General features: G+C 39.4%; 1 protein-coding gene across 1 annotated transcript; it reads right to left on the reverse strand.

Annotated features, from left to right (window-relative positions):
• Nucleotides 1-3,160: 3,160 nt before the first annotated feature.
• Nucleotides 3,161-6,716, reverse strand: mos (v-mos Moloney murine sarcoma viral oncogene homolog; the record flags this gene model as incomplete). Its single annotated transcript, XM_007891003.2, has 2 exons — nt 3,161-3,975; nt 6,695-6,716. Coding segments are annotated over 2 exons (837 nt in total), but the record flags the coding sequence as incomplete, so codon positions are not given.
• Between the last annotated feature and the right edge of the window lie 11,709 nt (nt 6,717-18,425).

Consider the following 18,425-nt stretch of genomic DNA (forward strand, 5'->3'; position numbering starts at 1 on the left):
GCGGAGTCTGGCAATGTTGCGGAGGTGGTGGTAGACAGTGCCAGTTATGGAGCGGATGTGGGGGAGAAAGGACAGTTCAGGGTCAAACAAGACACCCTGGTTCCTGACTGGCTTAGTGAGATTGAGTGGGCAGCCGTGGAGGCTGATGCTGCCAGCGCCTGAGGTGTAGAGGATCTGGCGCGAGCCAATCAGGAGGGCCTTGATCTTGTTGACATTGAGTTGGAGAAAGTTGTCCCTCGTCCAGGACTTGATGTTGGACAGGCATTCGATCAGGTCATGAATGTAGGGTTTGAAGGATAGCTGAGGGTCGAAAAGGACACAAGGGTTTCAGATTAGTGAGGTGAAGAGTGCAGCCATGAATGGTGATAGCATCAGCGACTGAAGTGAGGAGGTGCTGCCGGGAGCCAAGCAGGAGCGCCTCTGTCTTGTCAACATTGAGCTGGAGGAAGTTGGCTCTCATTCAGGACTTAATTTTAGGCAGATAATTACCCAGGACATCAACAGTCCTAGAGTCTATGGTGGCGAGATTGAGTTGGGTGTCATCCGCATACATGTGGAAATTGACCCCATGCCTGTGGGTGACATCTCCGAGTGGGAACATGTATAGATTGAAGAGGAGAGGAACGAGGACAGAGCCCTGAGGGACAATACACATGACAGTATGCAGGTTAGAGAAGAAGTCATTGGTGGCCATCAAGTGCAGACACTGGGAAAGAGGATTGGAACCAGGCAAGAACAGAAACATTGAGGTGGATGTGAAAGGAGAAGAGTATAGTCAACAGTATCGAAAGCGGCCGAGAGGTCGAGAAGGACGGGGAAACAGAGAGAATCCTGATCGCAGGTGGCCAGAATGTCCTTTGTCACTTTGACCAGGACTGTCTCTGTGTTGTGGGCAGCACGAAACCCAGATCGGAGGGGATCGTGGAGGGAATGCTGGGAGAGGAAAGAGTGAAGCGACAACTCGTTTTATGACCTTTGATAGAAAAGGAAGGTTTAATAATAATAATAATCCTTGCATTTGATATAGCGCTTTTCACGTCGTCTAGACGTCCCAAAGCGCTTCACAAAATATACTGTAAAGTGAAGTGACTGTGAATTTGTGGGTGAACGCGCAGTCAATTGCGTACATCAGTGTCCCACAAACAGTCGTAGATTGAAAATGACCAATTTATTATTGTTTTGGAGGGATTATTATTAGGCGTGTGGAGTAAGGAAACTTGCCCAAGGTTTCGCCCTCTGCCTGGAATTGAGTCCAGGTCTCTCACTTGCAGAGCGAGTGCTCTAACCACTGAGCTACAGGACTCCACAATGGGGTTTGAAATGGGTGGCAGTTGGAGAGCAGATATGGGTCAAGTGAAGGTTTTTTGAGGGTAGAGGTGATGACGGCTATCTTTAGGGGGATGGGTTTGGTGCCAGTGGATAGGGAGCGGTTAACGAGGTCTGTTAGTAGGGGGGCAAGGAGTTGGAAGGTGAGGAGAGGTGTAGGTATGGGGTCAAGGGAGCACATGGTGGGTTTCATACAGGAAATGATGAAGGTGAGCGAGGAGGGGGAGACAGGGTCAAACATGTGGAGAGAGGAATGCGAGGTGCTGGAAGAAGGGCTAGAGGCAACAGAGCAGATCCATAGTTGACTTTGGACAAGGAAATTCATCAACTCCTCGCATTTGGTGTTGGAGGAGAGGATGGCAAAGGCGTGCGAGGGTGGACAGAGGAGTTGGTTTATGGTGGAAAAGAGGAGTCAGGGGTTGTCCTTAGCTTCCAACATGTTTTGAGGCCAGGGCAGAGCGGTAGGTCTTGGTGCAGTCCTGCCAGATCTGATGGTGAACTGTTGATTTGGATTTGCACCAGGTGCATTCGGCGGAGCCACCTGAGATTTGAGGGAGCGAAGGTGGCTTTGTGTGAGCGGAAGATGGTGCGGGAGATGATGGGAATATAAAATATAAAAAGGAAGCCATTTTTTTCCTTCTCAGTCAAGTACACATTGGGGCAAACGACAAGCTGGGGTTTTCTAACTCGTTTTGACCAGTTACCGCCAAAGGAATATTGCCTTCCTGGTCTGTAGAACTTAGTGCAATATGATGCCACACATCCACTGGAGGATGTCCAATTTACCTTTTAATTAAAAGGAACATAACCCCATTTAGGGGGAGGTTACTGTTCAGGTATTATTAAATAGGGTGTCATGGGAGTCGGGCATTTCAAACATTAATTGACCTTTCATCCGAAGACCTTCCTGCCACAAAGCATCAGGTGCTGGTTGCCGGGTGGCCTCCCAGCCTGGCCCCGGGCCTGGTTCTCACCCGGTTTCTCCGTCCCGAGTCTGTCTCTCTCTCTCTCATATCCGAGCATCGTAAAACACCAGCAACTGGCAAAGGGGATATAAAGCAGCCACCGGGCATCCCGACCGCCCCCAATCACCAGGTCACTCCCTCTCAAGGGGGCGCCCCACAGCGTGAAAGCACACGATTCCAAACACGATTATTTTTTTTTAAAAAAGTTCTCATCTATTTACGGTTATAATTCATATGTTAAAAACTTCCCATTCACAATGATTTCGAAAAGTGACCAGAATCTCTTCCAGTGTATTACTCTGGGCCAACGAGTGAAGATTAACCAATTAATGCCTCGGTTTTAAAGACATGGAGCTGGAAAGGAAGGATTTGTATTTCCCACTGATTGCATTGGATGGGCACAGTGAAGGACATCAAATTTCCAGGGTCTGAAATGCAACAGCTCAATAGTAGGAGAATACACGAGCTCTTGGACAATTTGAGAAGAAAGACAGATCAAATGCAAAGTTCATTACATTTGCAACTCCCGGGGTTTATATTGCTCAACTCCAAATTTACAATTTAGCCATAAAGCACGAATGACTCGGTTCTGAAGTGACAAAATAAACAAAGACCTCTTTAAAATGACTCTTTTGTTAACCCCTAAACCCACACACACATTTTACTAACTGCTATAAAACTCCAATGACCCGCAGTGTTCCTGTCTCCCTGACAAACTTGAAGATGAGATATCCGATTCACATTTGCAATAAAATATTTCACAAAATTCTTAATTTGCTTTATTGAGACAGACATTCCTTCTGCTAATATTCATGAGTTTGACACATTTTTTCTTTTTTTAAACTTTTTTTAAACAATCCTGTAAAAAGTTATTCAATTTCAGGGACTCCATGCTGTGCTTGCAGATAAATAAGAGTTTCTAATATTTGATCAGCATTTGGCCTCTCGTTGGGTTCAGCTCTCCAGCAATGACCAATGATCTGTTCAATCTTCTGCCCCATCGACGAGTCTTTGAAAGTTGCTGAAAACGTTGGGCGCCGGTTATAAGCCACGACAGCGTACATCACACACTGTCGGTCACCCGAGAAGGGCTGATCCCTGGTCATCATTTGCCACAAAGTAATTGCAAAAGAGTAAATGTCCGCTTTTAGAGTGGCGTTGCAGCCCTTCAGTAGCTCCGGCGCCCTGTGGGTGTAGGTACCGGCGAGGTGTCGCACTTGAACATTGGGCGTTAAATCGTCTTTCGTCAGTTTGTGAGAACATCCAAAGTCCCCAATTTTACACTGTCCCTGGTCTGAAATCAACACATTCGCTGGTTTCAGATCCAGGTGCACAATATTGTGCGAATGAAGAAAACTCAGTCCACTCACAATATCCTTTGAAAATTGTAAACAGTTCCCCACCTCCAGCGTTTTCGTGCAGTTATAGATCCTGTGGTGCAGACTGATATCTCCCGCATACTCCATTATTATTGTGCCCAAATTGTCCTCTTTCTCTGGATCTTCTGGCACAGAAGTCGTGGCTGCTACAACCTTCACGATGTTATCATGACGGAGATTGGCCACGTTCAGTTCAGCCCAAAAACTGTGCCTCGAAGCCAGTTTGTTCTTAGTCGATTTCTTCACTTTTTTTACTGCGACGATGTTACCATAGTAAGTGCCTTTATAAACAGACCCGAAGCCGCCTGAACCCAAAAGATCAAGTAAATTAAGCTCATCCCAAAACACTGTACACCAGGAGAGATGCGGCAGCGCTTTATATCGTCCGGTAAAAGAAAAGCGTTGCTCTTTTCCTCGGAGCTGATAAGGGCTACTGCAGGGTCTCAAAGTAACTGTGGACGAAAAGCCTTTTGGCAAAAAGCGGTTAATTGGGATAGGAGAGGGCATTCCTGTTGCCTTTCCTCCTTCAGAGACAAGAGCGACGTCCTGAACGGGAGGAATCGACGTCCAAAAAATAAGCTCTAAGGAATCTTATTTCCCGCAGCAATTGTTTCCATGAATCAGATACATGTGCAGGTTGTTGGCGATACCTGGCGCTGGACAGATCCAGAGCACTAAACCAGACCCAAGGCCACATGGTGTGGTGGAGAGCACAAGGAACACCTGAAGGCAATCTTTATTCAACGACCTCTTTATTTTCAACACATGCTCTTAGTCGCTGGTATCGAAACCAGCGATTATCAAGACATCCATCACCAATTCGCTGACTCTGTGAAAATCTTTAAAAGTATGTTCAGTCGCTTTATGTATTTGTCATCATATATGAAGCTTATTTCCAGTCAATGACAGTCAATTTAACAAATGCACTCGACACATCACTGTGTCTGTCTTGTGAAATGATTGGGTGCTGAGTGTAGGTAATCCAAGTTATGTTTAACACAAGGAGCTTTCATGTGCTGTTGGGTCAAGGGTTCATATCTAAATATAGATAACATATTCAGTATCACAAATATTGTGTCAACAGATAGGGACCAGGACACAGACCAGAGAGCGAGGGACAGTGGAAATTGCATCTCAGAGTTGAGTGACCATTTCCAGTATTATTGAATAAACACCGATTTCGTTATTTTTGTATCGGCGTGTTTTATTGGTCTTGAGACGGGTCTTTATTGATTTTTGTTGGTTAAAACTGAAAATTCAAAGCCCTAGTTAGTGACTTCAGTATAATAATAATCCTTGCATTTAGTTTAGTGCCTTATCACGTCTTCTAGATGTCTCAAATAAATAATAATAATAAATAATCCTTGCATTTGATATAGCGCTTTTCACGTCGGGAGGACGTCCCAAAGCGCTTCACAGAACACACTGTAAAGTGAATTGACTGTATATTTGTGGGCGAACGCGGCAGCCAATTGCGCACAACAGTGTCCCACAAACAGTCGTGGATTGAGTGACATTATTATTATTTTAGGGATTATTATCCCCGGAAAAGCGATCTGCCAATCGACTAACACCTGGTCTTGCTCTAGGTAAACAGAGGCAGATTGATTTGATTGATGTGTACAGTCAAAATGGATTGATGTGATGTGTGCAATATTTAACAGTTTTGATTAGGTTATGGCAGTGTGGGAATGCAAAGTTGTTGCTTTTAAACTTAAGTATCTGGAAACAGTAATTATAAGAATTAGTTATTGCTTACAGAAAAAAAATCTGGAATACCTGTACTTTAAGTTATGGTTTGTGGTGCAGAGAGCCGGTGGTAAAGCTAAGGGACAGAAATCATTTTCTTATGAAAAAGTAAACTGGAATTTAGTAACTGAGTGAATGGTAAATATCCAAATACAATAAATAAGATGTATCCAATTTTATTCAAGTATCTCATCTACATGAAGAAGGTTAATGTCTTGAAGACTTAAAATTTGTTGCCACAAGGCAGACAGTTCAGTGCTGAACAGCATTAAATTAGAAGTAGAGTTTGCCTCCAAATATACAGTCACCACACTTGACATCAATACTTTGTGAAGCTCTCAGATGTTTCAACATTATATATACTATGCCAAATGAAAGATTACCATATAGAGCTTTCAGCAAAACATTGTGAGTGTTTTTTTTAAGAAGAATCAATTGGAATTTTTCCCGGTGATATGGTTGAAATATATTGCTATTTATGTTTGCATATCAAATTGCAGCCTCATAACAATAATAATCCTCACATTTGATATAGTGCCTTATCACGTCTTCGAGATGTCTCAAAGCACTTCACGGAATATACTGTAGAGTGAATTGGCTGTATATTTTCTGGGTGAAACATGGGAGCCAATTGTACACATCAGTGTCTCACAAACAGTCATGGATTGAGTAACCACATTTTTTTGGAAGGAATTATTACCCCTGGAAAAGTGATCTGCCAATCGACTAACATCTGGGATCCTACTTACTGCTAGGTAAACAGAAGCATGTGGAGTAAGGAAACTTGCCCAACTTTCGCCAATTGAACCCAGGTCTCTTGCGTGCAAGGTGAGTGCTCTAATCACTGAGCTACAGGACATAAATAAAAGAGTCACATTTTATTACCATAGAATGATGTTATTACCTTGCAGTATTCACCCATATTCTTCCTGCAAAGTCCACTGTTTTGCGGATATTAAATGTTATTGTGCTTTGGCTGCTTTCACGTAGGGTTTCACAATATCTGTTCTAACCGTCTCCAAAAGAAGTCTTATTTGACCCTCAACTATCCTTTCTACCCCACATCCGTGCCATGACTCGCTCTGCCTTCCCCCACCTCTGCAACATTGCCCAGCTCCGCCACTGTCTCACACCAGAGGCCGCTGAAACCCTCATACACGCATTCATAACATCCAGGCTTGACTATGAATAGTCCCTGCTTGTCGGTCTCCCCATCTCCTCCCTCCATAGGCTGAAGATCATCCAGAAATCTGCAGTCCGTGTCCTCTCCCGCACCAGGTTCCCCGACCCTATCACCCCCATCCTCGCCCAACTCCACTTGCTTCCCATCACTCAGAGGGTACAATTCAAGATCTTGGTCCTCACCTTGAAAGCCCTTGATCACCTTGCTCCCTCTTACCTCTGCGACCTCCTAAGCACCCACCAACCTGCCCGCTCCCTCCATTCAACTGGCTCCAGTCTGCTTCACATCCCCCGCCTTGCCGCCCCACCATTGGCGGCGGTCTTCAGCCACTCTGCCTCCACCCTCTGGAACTCCATCTCGCAGTCCCTCCACCTCACCCTCTCCCTTGCCTCCTTCAAGACCCATCTCAAGACCTTCCTCTTCGACCATGCCTTCAGTTACCCTCCTTCCTAAGCTGCCCTCGACCCTCACCATCCGACTCCCAGCTTGGGTCTGAAATATGATTGTCCAGGGCCTTAGCACGTCCTCCCGACGTAAAAGGCACAATACAAATGTGATCTTGTTGTTTGAATAGTATCTTGATTACTCTTAAGAACTAAGTCTAGGAAATATATCTATCAGAATGATGCTGATTCTCACAGCTACAACAAGAGGAAAGTAACTTGTGATTCCTATGATGTCTGATGAGCCTGGCAAAAGACAACAGATGAACCCCCACATGTGCTACACATGAAAGTAAAAGGAGGTTGGTTTTGAATTTGTTGTTTCAGCTGCTAAAATGAATGCTTTCCTTGTTTGGGCTATTTGCCCAAAAATGAAAGTGTTAAATACTGTTGATAATGAATCTTTACTGTTTATTTGTGTGACTAACAGCTTGTTTCATTGTGTTAATGCTACATAAAAAGATGGTGCTTCATAGTATCAGTGATGTGCTTGCACTGACTTGCCTTATTTGAGCTATTACAACCCACATTTTGATAGAAAAATGAAAGACAGTTGGATATCATTTGGTTGAATTCATGTACTCCAAGATGGCCAAAAGCACTGTAGTATTACGATTTAGTGCGATTGGGTGTCAGCTAGGCTCAGTTAGTAGCACTCTCACTTCTGGTTGTGGATTTAAGTCCAATGTCAGGATTTTTAACTCATATAACCTAGGCTGCCACTTCAATGCAGTTCCTGGAGTGTACTGCATTGTTGGAGGTGTCATTCTTGAAATATTAAACCAAATCTGTTTGTTCAGGTGGACGTTAAAGGTCCCATGACAGTTTTTGAAAAGAGAAGGGAGTTTCTCCCAGTATAATGGCTAACAATCCCCCAAATTAAAATGATCATTCACCTCATCGCTCTTTGTGGATATTGCTGTGCACAAATTGGCTGCCACATTCACCTACAAATGAACAGTGACTACACTTTACAGTATATCCTGTGAAGCTCTTTGAGATATACTCCTGACATAATAAGGTGCTATATCAAATGCAAGGATTATTATTTTTATTACTAATCTAAGAATTAATGGCAACAACATTAAAAAAAAAGTTCTGTATAAAAAGATCGAATCTGTACAACTATGTGCTTTGACATTGATGGTGATTACTGAGTGTGTATAATACAATACAAATTTACATTTCTATATCACCTTTTACATCGGAGGATATTCCAAGGCACTTCACAGTCCTGGCTTGGCATTTGAGCTGGGGGTGGGAGCCAAGGGGGGTGGAGAGAGGAAAGATGACCGAAGGCATGGTCAAAGAAAAGGTCTCGAGATGAACCTTGAAAGATAAAAATTAAAATGATGCATTGGTGCGAGCTGCAACCTCAATTTTGTTTTCTAGAAGCCCAAACACCTGTGTACCTTTAAAAGTATGTTGATCATTTGCTGGAGGTCTTCTTACATCTTCAATATCAGTGCGCAATAATCACCAAAGATCAGTTTTCTAACAATCCTTTTCCACTTTTATACTTGCTTGTGCTTTAATTGACATATGGAAATATATGTATATATCTGCTTTGTTATTACAGAAATCTGAGTTTCCTAAAAAATGAATTTTTGAATGCTAAAATTAAAAACAAAATCTATCCAGTTCATTTAGTCAATGGCAGTTTAGTTCAAAAACTGTCATGGGATCTTTAATGTCCACCTGGTTTGTAGATGTCTCAGGTTTAATAAAATGGCTTTGGTACTGAATCAAATGTAATCTAATTTATTTGGGTGCCCTCCATGCCCACTTCAAAACACAAAGGGCTGAGTGGATCCTCTGGGATTTCAAGCCATAATCCAAAACTGAACTACCCGAGATGTACTATTGTGTATATCTCCAGTGCAACCATTTCTGTGGTACAGCATTGGATAAGAGATTTCAGTTTGGAGAGGATTCCAAGCATTTTCATTTTCAAAAATTGAATATTGGTGTTGTACATATCCTGCAGTTGTTCTAATAGTTGTGTCTTTAAGTGCATTTATGTTGCTTGCAGGGAAGCCACATTGGTCCTGAAACTATCTGATTCTTCAAACTTCAAGAGTGAGGTTATTGTGTGATTTATACTCGCTGAGCCTACATTTATGTTGCATGATTGGTATCAAATCACTTGTCAAAATCACTGTGATCCACAGAATAAATATAGCATTAGATATGTGCACTGAATTTTGCACTTACTTGCTCCTCCATATTTGTCTGAGATTGTTGTTGTCTACAAGTTTATAGAAAATTCTTAATTTTACTTTCTTGCATTGGTAATGCTCATAATCCTTGTGGTAAGCAAGTGCTCATGTTTTGGCAATTTGGCATTGATGCATTCTGCTACAGTGCAAGTGCTTGTAATTTACAAGCTTGTGTTGCTTGTGGTTTCAGCAGCAGTGTTTGTAGTGAGGCATCAGGTTCGACCCCCAATTATCCTTCCTCCCCCAAACCAGGTCCCTCACCAGCACCGCCTTCTACCACCTCCAACACATCGCCCATCTCCGCCAATGCCTCTCCCCAAAAGCCGCTGAAACCCTGGTCCATGCCTTTGTCACCTCTCGGCTGGACTACTCCAACTGGGCTGGGCTCCCATCCGCTATCATCCATAAAGTCCAAATCATTCAAAACTCTGACGCCCGCATTCTCACCCACATGAAACTCCGCTCCCCGATCACCCCAGTCCTCGTCAGACTGCACTGGCTGCCTATCCCAGAGGATCGATTTCAAGATCCTCACCCTTGTATTCAAGTCCCTGCACTCCTCCGCACCCCCCAACCTCTCTGACCTCCTCTCTCCTCAAAACAGTACCCGTTGCCTTCGTTCCTCCGGGTCTGGCCTCCTCCTCGTCCCCCGAGTCCTTCACTCCACCCTCGGCGGCCGTGCCTTCAGCCACTATGCCCCGAGGATCTGGAACTGTCTTCCTCTTCGTCTCTCTCCCTCCCTTCCCATTTTCAGGTCTCTGTTGAAGACTTTTCTTTTCGACCGCACCTTTGGTCACCTTCCTTCCCCTCCACCTGGCTCGGACCCGGGATCCGTCACTGTAAAGCGCTCTGAGGGCACTATATAAATCCAAGTTGTTGTTGTTGGTCTCTTTCCTGCACTTTTGGATTTTTGTTTATCTGGAGAGAAGTCAGTTTACATTAGGACTACAGGGTTTTTTATGTCTTGAAGTCTCTAATATTTTGATTAATATAACATACTGATTCTCTTCAACTTGGTTATATCCAGCATTGGTCCCCATACCATTACTGTCAATCAGAGAAAACTACTGGACTTTTCTCAATGTAAATCTACTCACTGGAATCACTGTGATTCATTGCCTGGAACTAAATAACAATCCTTGCATTTGATACAGCAACTCAAAGCCCTTCACAAGGAATTGCTATAAAATATAGTGACTGTGTGGGAGAACATTGCAGCTAATTTGTGTACCGAATTATCTCATTACCTGTCACTTAAGACATATACCTTTTTTTTAGTTATAGGATTAAAATACAGACCAATTGAAAGGTGATCACTCTCTACTTCTTTAACACAGCATCTAATGGATAGGGCTTGAAAATGAATGCTCCCATTGTATTTATTAATAATCCCTCCAAAATAAAACAATAATAAATTGGTCATTTTCAATCCACGACTGATTGTGGGACACTGCTGTGCGCAATTGTGGAGTCCTGTAGCTCAGTGGTTAGAACACTCGCTTTGCAAGCGAGAGACCCGAGTTCAATTCCAGGCAGGTCAGGGCGAAACCTTGGGCAAGTTTCCTTACTCCACACGCCTAATAATAATCCCTCCAAAACCAAATACAATAAATAATTGGTCATTTTCAATCTACAACTGTTTGTGGGACATTGCTGTGCACAATTGACTGCCGCGTTCGCCCACAAATATACGGTCAATTCACTTTACAGTCTATTCTGTGAAGCGCTTTGGGACATCGAGAAGACGTGAAAAGCGCTATATCAGATGCAAGGATTTTTATTATTATTAATATTAATCAAAGCATTCATTCTACATACTAGATGCTATACCAGTGTATATTTGAGTTTTGAGAGTCGAAACCCAGAAATGTCCTTAGGATGGTGAATTTGAGGCATTTGCTATCCAGATTAGTTTCTCACATCTAGGAAATACTGAAGTATGGAAACATTAACTTGTGAGGTCCCAATTAAAAGCCTTTCTTAAGATTCATTGAATTCAAGTTAGTGAATAGCTTTATGTTTTTCTTGTTGGATTTGGTTCCACGGGTACAATTCAATTTCATCACAATCCCACTATAAAAAAAAGTTGCCCAGCATAGCAGAACACTGAATATTAGACAAGTGTCATCAGCTCTAATGGATGAACTCAGGCAATAAGTATACCGTAGGTAGATTTCCTGTTCATTAAACCTCCAGAAATGATGCTGTAATAATGAGTGGATGGGAGAGGGAATATTTAGGTTTATTAAGATAAAATATTGGGCTCACAAGGATTACCTGAATATCCCCTCCTGGAACTATAAGACGTTTGCCAAAATTCTTTGGCAGTGACTTATGCAACTTGGTAGGGAGGCACCAAATGGAAACTAAACAGTTGTTTTCAAAGTAGAAAAATGTCTATGATTTCCACTCATAAGGAAATTATTTTAGGAAACTAAGATTATTACTAACAAGATATTTGACTTCACAAATAGGGCCACCTTGAGATTTTTTCTTGAGGAAGGAAACATTTAATGTGTTGTATTATGTTTAAAAAAAACTGTTTTCAGTTCAATCGAGAACATTTGTGTAGATTAATACAACATTATAAGTCAGGTGAAGCTGCAGCGGGAAAGTTTTATTATAGTAAATTTGCATACAAAAATGCAGGTTATCTGGCACAATAAATAATCAGTTTGCTTTTGAAGCATTTCTTTGGATGTAAAGGTTAAATTCTAAAAAAATTCTGACTGCAGCTTTACATTGTGAATGCTATTTTACAAAGCTTGATGCCTATATTTGTACAAATACCAGTAGTATGTAAATACAATAAGTGTATACATTGTAAGCAACACATTTCCCATATCAGGGAAACAATTGTTGAAATGCAAAGAACAAAAATAAAATCCAATTTGGAATGCAGTTAGTTTCTTCTATTTCAATGATTTTGGTTTAAACCTAATATAATACCCTTAAAACCAGTCACATTATATATCTAATTAGGTCACATTTTCAACATTCATTTACAATCGGTTTCAATTTTGCACATCCATGATGCGGTGTGCGTGTTGGGGAAGAAAAGAAATATTGGGTTCAGTTCTTCATGAAGATCCACAAAACGTATGTAACGAGCAACAGTCTTAGTAACACTGGTGGGATGTGGAAATCACCTGGTGCACAGATTGCTTGATGTTCTTTCACAGAATGAAATGCACTAAAAAGTTCTTGCTGTTTCAGCAAATCTCCACTTCGAATGGATTTTGATGAAGATGAAAAATCTTAAAACTTTCCAATTATGTTTAGTCATAAGTGCATAACAATATATTGTGGCTTCACTTGAAGATCACCTGACTAGGGATACGTTTACAACATGACAATACATATGAACAGATACTGAGCCATGACAAATTGTATAAATTTTTCTATATCTTGATAACTGCAATATACAATTATAGTGTTTGACCTAGAAAAGGAAGGTTCATAGCACCATAATGAGGACCTGTTTCCTTCAACCAATGTGAATTAGCAGCAAAGTATACTTAAAAAAAGTTGTAGGAGTGTTGCACATCAAATTTGCTTCACTTGTACCACAATAGTTTCACCAGCTGTTTACTTTCTCAACTGTATAAATTATACATAGTCATTTAGAGGGAGCTGATGGGACGGCAGCAGCAAAGAATTAACATATCATATTTTGGTTATTATAACATTTGTTTTTTATATATAAAAGAGAAAAATACATTTCATACACTCCCTAAGTGAGACACAGCAACTCTGTGCAAGTAAAGCAAAATGACATTTTTTTCTTTAAAAAAAAGTAAAACTATGACAATTGGACCTGCTAAATGTTAAATAGAAAATGTAAAATTTTATATACAATAATTGTTTTATAATCTAATGTTCTAATTATCTAATGGCACTTGAAACAAGTTTGTAACAATGGTTAAATGTATGCCCTCCAAGAGATACTCTGAAAGGATTAAAGTATATGAAAGTGCTAAAAATATAGGTTATTTTGCAACATGTTCTTTAGACAAAGTTACAACTACGCTATTAACTATGCACTTATGTGTTGCAACAGTAGTCTTAAACATGTTACTCAGTTACTCATCCATAAAAAATAACTGAATCTTAGAAGAAATTTTTTGAAAAAATACATCTAACATTTATGAAAATTCAGTTTTCAAGCAGCATGCACTTGCTTGTGCTTTAATTGACGTATGGAAATATATATATATAAATATACATCATGTGTGAAAGGGTATCTGCTTTGCTATTACAGAAATCTCAGTTCCCTATAAAATGAATTTTTGAATGCCAAAATTAAAAACAAAATCTATCCAGTTCCTTCAGTCAATGGCAACACTTTATTACGCTCAACATCAGTTACTTTTTTCATGAAACACATATTGATTTGCAATTAATTGATTGTTCAATTTTGTTTGGGTTTTCTCTTTAATATTTGTGTTGTGGGAATTTTCCTCCAAACATCTTATTTTGGTTGCTCTCATTATTCTGTGAAAAGAGTTTAAAATGCAAAAAAAAACTTTCCAGATAGGACAAAATAAATGTTCTCCCTAGCTTAAGTACAAGATCAGAATGCCAGGAGTGTTTCATCTATTTATGGCCTTTCTCATGTAGATAAATGCCCTGTTTCCCTCGCTCTCCCCACCCCCCCACCCCCACCACCATAACTTCAAAACGTAATTTCATATGCAGGTCATGTGTAAAAAGGTCTGTGGACAATTTACCTTTTATCTGTCCTAACACTACTTCCCTTTCAAACCACACTAGACACAGATTTCCATTTTTTCAGACTGTCCCATGTCTGTGGAAGAAAATCCTGCTAGAATTTGAAACATAGCACCTATACATAGTACCTATATTTGAGGATATGAAAATAAAACATGGATACAGTATTTATTGGTTCCTTCATATGCCAAGTACATATTCAATCTCGACCTACATTAGACTAAATATTGTATAAAAATCCTATCCTCCCCCTCCAAATATTCAGCAGAACTTAAGAAATGTCAGATTTGTTTAATTTCCCTCATGGGTTGAATATATTGCTCTTAAGGGTATCTAAGTGTTAATATAACGGCATGTGTGTTATCTTGTAGTCACCAATTTCATATTTAGAAGATTCTATAAATGTTTATCTTCCTTTGCCCTTAATCTCCAGGAGGGGGAGAATATTTGTCATTATACTGAATGGTGCTTATATAATGGTGCCTAAGCACCAGCCCTACCCTGTGAGTAAATGTTCACCATGTAGCGAGATCCAATAGCCTGACTAAGTCAAGGTTCAAAATTGTAATGCTTTCTTCACATTTTAAGTGATGAGCCATCAACACATCCAGTTACTCACTTGAAAATGATAGAATCAATTCACATTTGTGACCAAATATAAATGCAAATTTTCCAATTCAGGTAGCAATCAACCAGCACTTAAAGATAATGACATAAATTTTCCTTTATCTTATCTTTGGGCATTAACTGCACTGCTTCTGTAGTTTGTGAAAATATAACTACAGGGGAAAAATACAAAAAAACTATAACCAATATGATGCAGTTTTCATCATGGGAACTCAGTCCCATTCAATACCAACACAGAAGTTACATACATTTATCAATTATATATCCAACAAAAAATCATGTTGAGATACTACTACAAGCATATAGTGAAATATTACTGGAGTGTTACTGCTGGAGTGCTCAGAGCTTGTAGAAGAAACATTCATTGTTGACACATATCTAGTTACTCTCTACAGGTAGCCTTTTATTTGAGCATTTACTGCATATAGAGGAGTTTGGGAGATTGGTCAATGATTCATTAACTTGATCAAGTTATTGTTAACTAAATGTATTAATTCATGCCTATCAGAACTAAAAGCTGATTCACAGAAAACAAATATCCTTGAATATCATTTCAGGATACTTCTGCAAAAACTGATACCATCATAAGTATTTACTTAAAATGTAATTGTGCTCATTTTGTCTGGATTTCTCACCACCTCAAGCCTTTCTCTGGAATTTTTCCTCCTCCAATGTTCCCCCTTTCCTCACTTGAAGGTGTCATTGGGGTAGAAGACAATGATCCTGCCTTCACCTGATAACACAAATACTTACCAGCAAGAGGCATTGGCTAGTGATTAGCAGCAGGAACCTGGGTTAATTTCAAAACTGTTTGGCTTTGTTGACACACTCCTTGCTTTTAAAATCCTCCAAGAAAGAAATCTTTGACCATGTCCTTTGGTCAACATCTTTAAATCTTGATCTCAATGGCCAGATATCTTAATATAATTATAGTACATTAATCCTTACATTTTCAAACTAGTTCAAGCAGAACTCTTGGCTTGTCTCTTAGGATGCTGCTCCTTTTCCTCATTTAATATAATGAAAATTCTCCTAGATATGTGAACCTTACTTTGCTGTAGTTTCATGCTTCCATTATTTTGTCTACTGGAAAACAATTTGGATGACTTACAAATCTGTGTAACAAAATATTAATTGATGATACAGAAGTATCAATAATGTTCTTGATCAAGCACAGTGCTGTGAATTTCAATATAAAGGTAGTTTTGGTTCAAGACATTGCATCTACTTTATCTAACTCTTGAACAATCACATTATGTAACATTTATTATTTATGTACTTCAATGCACTCTAATTCACTGATTGTTTGTTTATGATTATTGAATAAATCTTAAAGTGCAATATTAAGGCTGAAAAAGTATAACTAGAAAATAATGAAAGCTTACTACAGCCAAATGAAAAGTAAAAATATTTCCATTGCAATTTGTTCTTCCTCATCAACCAAGTGGGCAAGAAAGAGCTAATACACTTAAAACTGAAATACAACCAAACCTGTTAACAACAACAACAAGATTTCATTTATAAAGCGCCTTTCACGTCGGGAGGATGTCCCAAGGTGCTGGATAGTTGGGTCAGGACCCGAGCAGGAGGGAAATGATCAGGGTGAGGGAAGGGAGGGAGCGAGGAGGGGGAAGAGAGTCGAGAGGGGAGCTGAAGGCTCGGTCAAAGAGAAAGGTCTTGAGACCGGCCTTGAAGGAGGAAAGGGAGGAAGCAAGGCGAAGGCACTGGGGGATGGAGTTAATATGCATGAGTGTGAACAATACAAATTGATTATTCCAGAATATCAGGTATTTTAAAATAAAAATACACAACCAAAACAGTACAGTAGTACAATATATTGATCATTTTTGTTTCAATTCGACTCATTTGTAGTCAGTTGAAGCCTCATGCCATAATTCAATCACAAAATCCCATAGGCTGACACTCTCGTGCAGTACTGAGGGATTACTGCATCATAAGAGATAATATCCTTTCTATGAGGTCCTGACTGCCTGATCTGGTGGAAATTAAACAATAACATGACAATATTTTAAAGAGCAGAGAGTTCTGACGTTGCACCTCATCCAAATATTTCTCCCTCATCCATCCAAATCACCTCCAAAAGATTAATTTGTCTTTCATATACGCAGACAGGGATTTTGTTAGAGATGTATTCTTAAACCACATTATTTTTGTGGGTTCTTACTGGAACAAGTCAGCTACAATGTTTGCTTACATAAGAATCACTTCAACTTAAAGCAACTCAGTATGTGAAGCACGTTGGGAAATGTATCAACAAGTTAAGTACTGTATTAAAAACATTAATTGCCATTTGCTGTAACTAGTTACCATGAACAAAACAAGACTATCAACCTTTTGAAAAGCAAAAGGCAAATCAAAGATGGGAAAATCCATTGTCTCAATAGTTTGGGTTAGCAACATTTCACTAAGCTTATGTACTTGCGAACTCCCCGAATGAAGTGATGCACAATTTCTTTAGTTGATCTCATATATAACATTTTATGCATCACTCATCACATGCCTCCAACTACTAACCAATGAAGGAATTAGGCCAGAATTTCCAAAGCTGCATTGGAATATAGCTTGGCAAATTTACAATCCTTAATTTATAAAATGGCTTCTAAGAAGTGAACAGATAGCAACTCTGATCATTTATACTTTATAGAGTACAGTATAACTGATCAAGCTCTGCCAGTGGAGTTCTAGCTGTTATATTTGAGCAAGGTGCCATTTATAATATAATGGCTAATTATACTTGTCAACACAAAATAGATTCCAATCTGACCAGTTTATGACATTTAAAGAAAGTTTGTTTGAAAATTCAAGATATATGCAGACAGGGATTTTGTTACAGATGTATTTTTAAACCACAAAATAATGGAAACTACTTATCATGTCTTTGATTGTTACTTTATAATTTGAATAGATCCTTGAAGTTTTTATGGGGAAGGGATTATACTTCATTTTTTGTAAAGCAAAAAACTGTTTTCATTTAATCAATGAAGCAATGAGTTCAAGTAGATTATGATAATCATGGCAAGAAAGGGCAAATCCATATGCCCTTGGTGGAGCAAGAAACCACTCAAGCATCTTTGAAGGAAACCAATTCAAAGCAAAGACCAGAATCTCAAATTTAGATGAGACCAATTCTGTAAGAAGGGTGGAGGAAACCGGTTCTCTCATAATATGTAAATGGTTTTCAAAGCAGCAGGTAAGTGAACAAAGAAGTAAATAAAATACAGTAAATAATCAAAATCGTTTAGCTATATATATATATATATACGCACATACATATAAGCTAAACTATGCTATACTGCTTAAAATTCAAAGTAAATCAAGGAAAATTTTCATACTCTATTATAAAAAGACTAAAAGCACTAAAATGTATTTTCTATACTATTTCTTTCTGTCAGTTGATTACTTGCCTCTCTTAAAGTTGTACTTTACTTTTGGAGCACATCTCATGAACTTAAAAACACACTTTTAAAGCAAACAATTGAGTTTTTATAGTAATTTTTTGAGCGAATATTTAAAATTTGCTGGCTAAAATCAATACATTGATGGAGATTAATATGTATTGGAAGCTTAGACGATAAATATATACTTAAAGATGCTTATGGATTTTATACAAATGTGCCTGAATATTCAAAGGTATATTGGTTGCATAAGCCATAGATAAGTTTTCCTAAATAATAAATTGAAAAAAATCACTACATTTGTCTCATCAAGTTGGAAAGCAAAATTTACCTAAGATTCTTATTGCCACATTACTGTGCAGACATTTAGCTTCCTAACCATTGAGG

This window comes from Callorhinchus milii, unplaced genomic scaffold (assembly GCF_018977255.1).
Source record: "Callorhinchus milii isolate IMCB2004 unplaced genomic scaffold, IMCB_Cmil_1.0 Scaffold2, whole genome shotgun sequence".
NCBI classification, from domain to species: Eukaryota; Metazoa; Chordata; class Chondrichthyes; order Chimaeriformes; family Callorhinchidae; genus Callorhinchus; species Callorhinchus milii.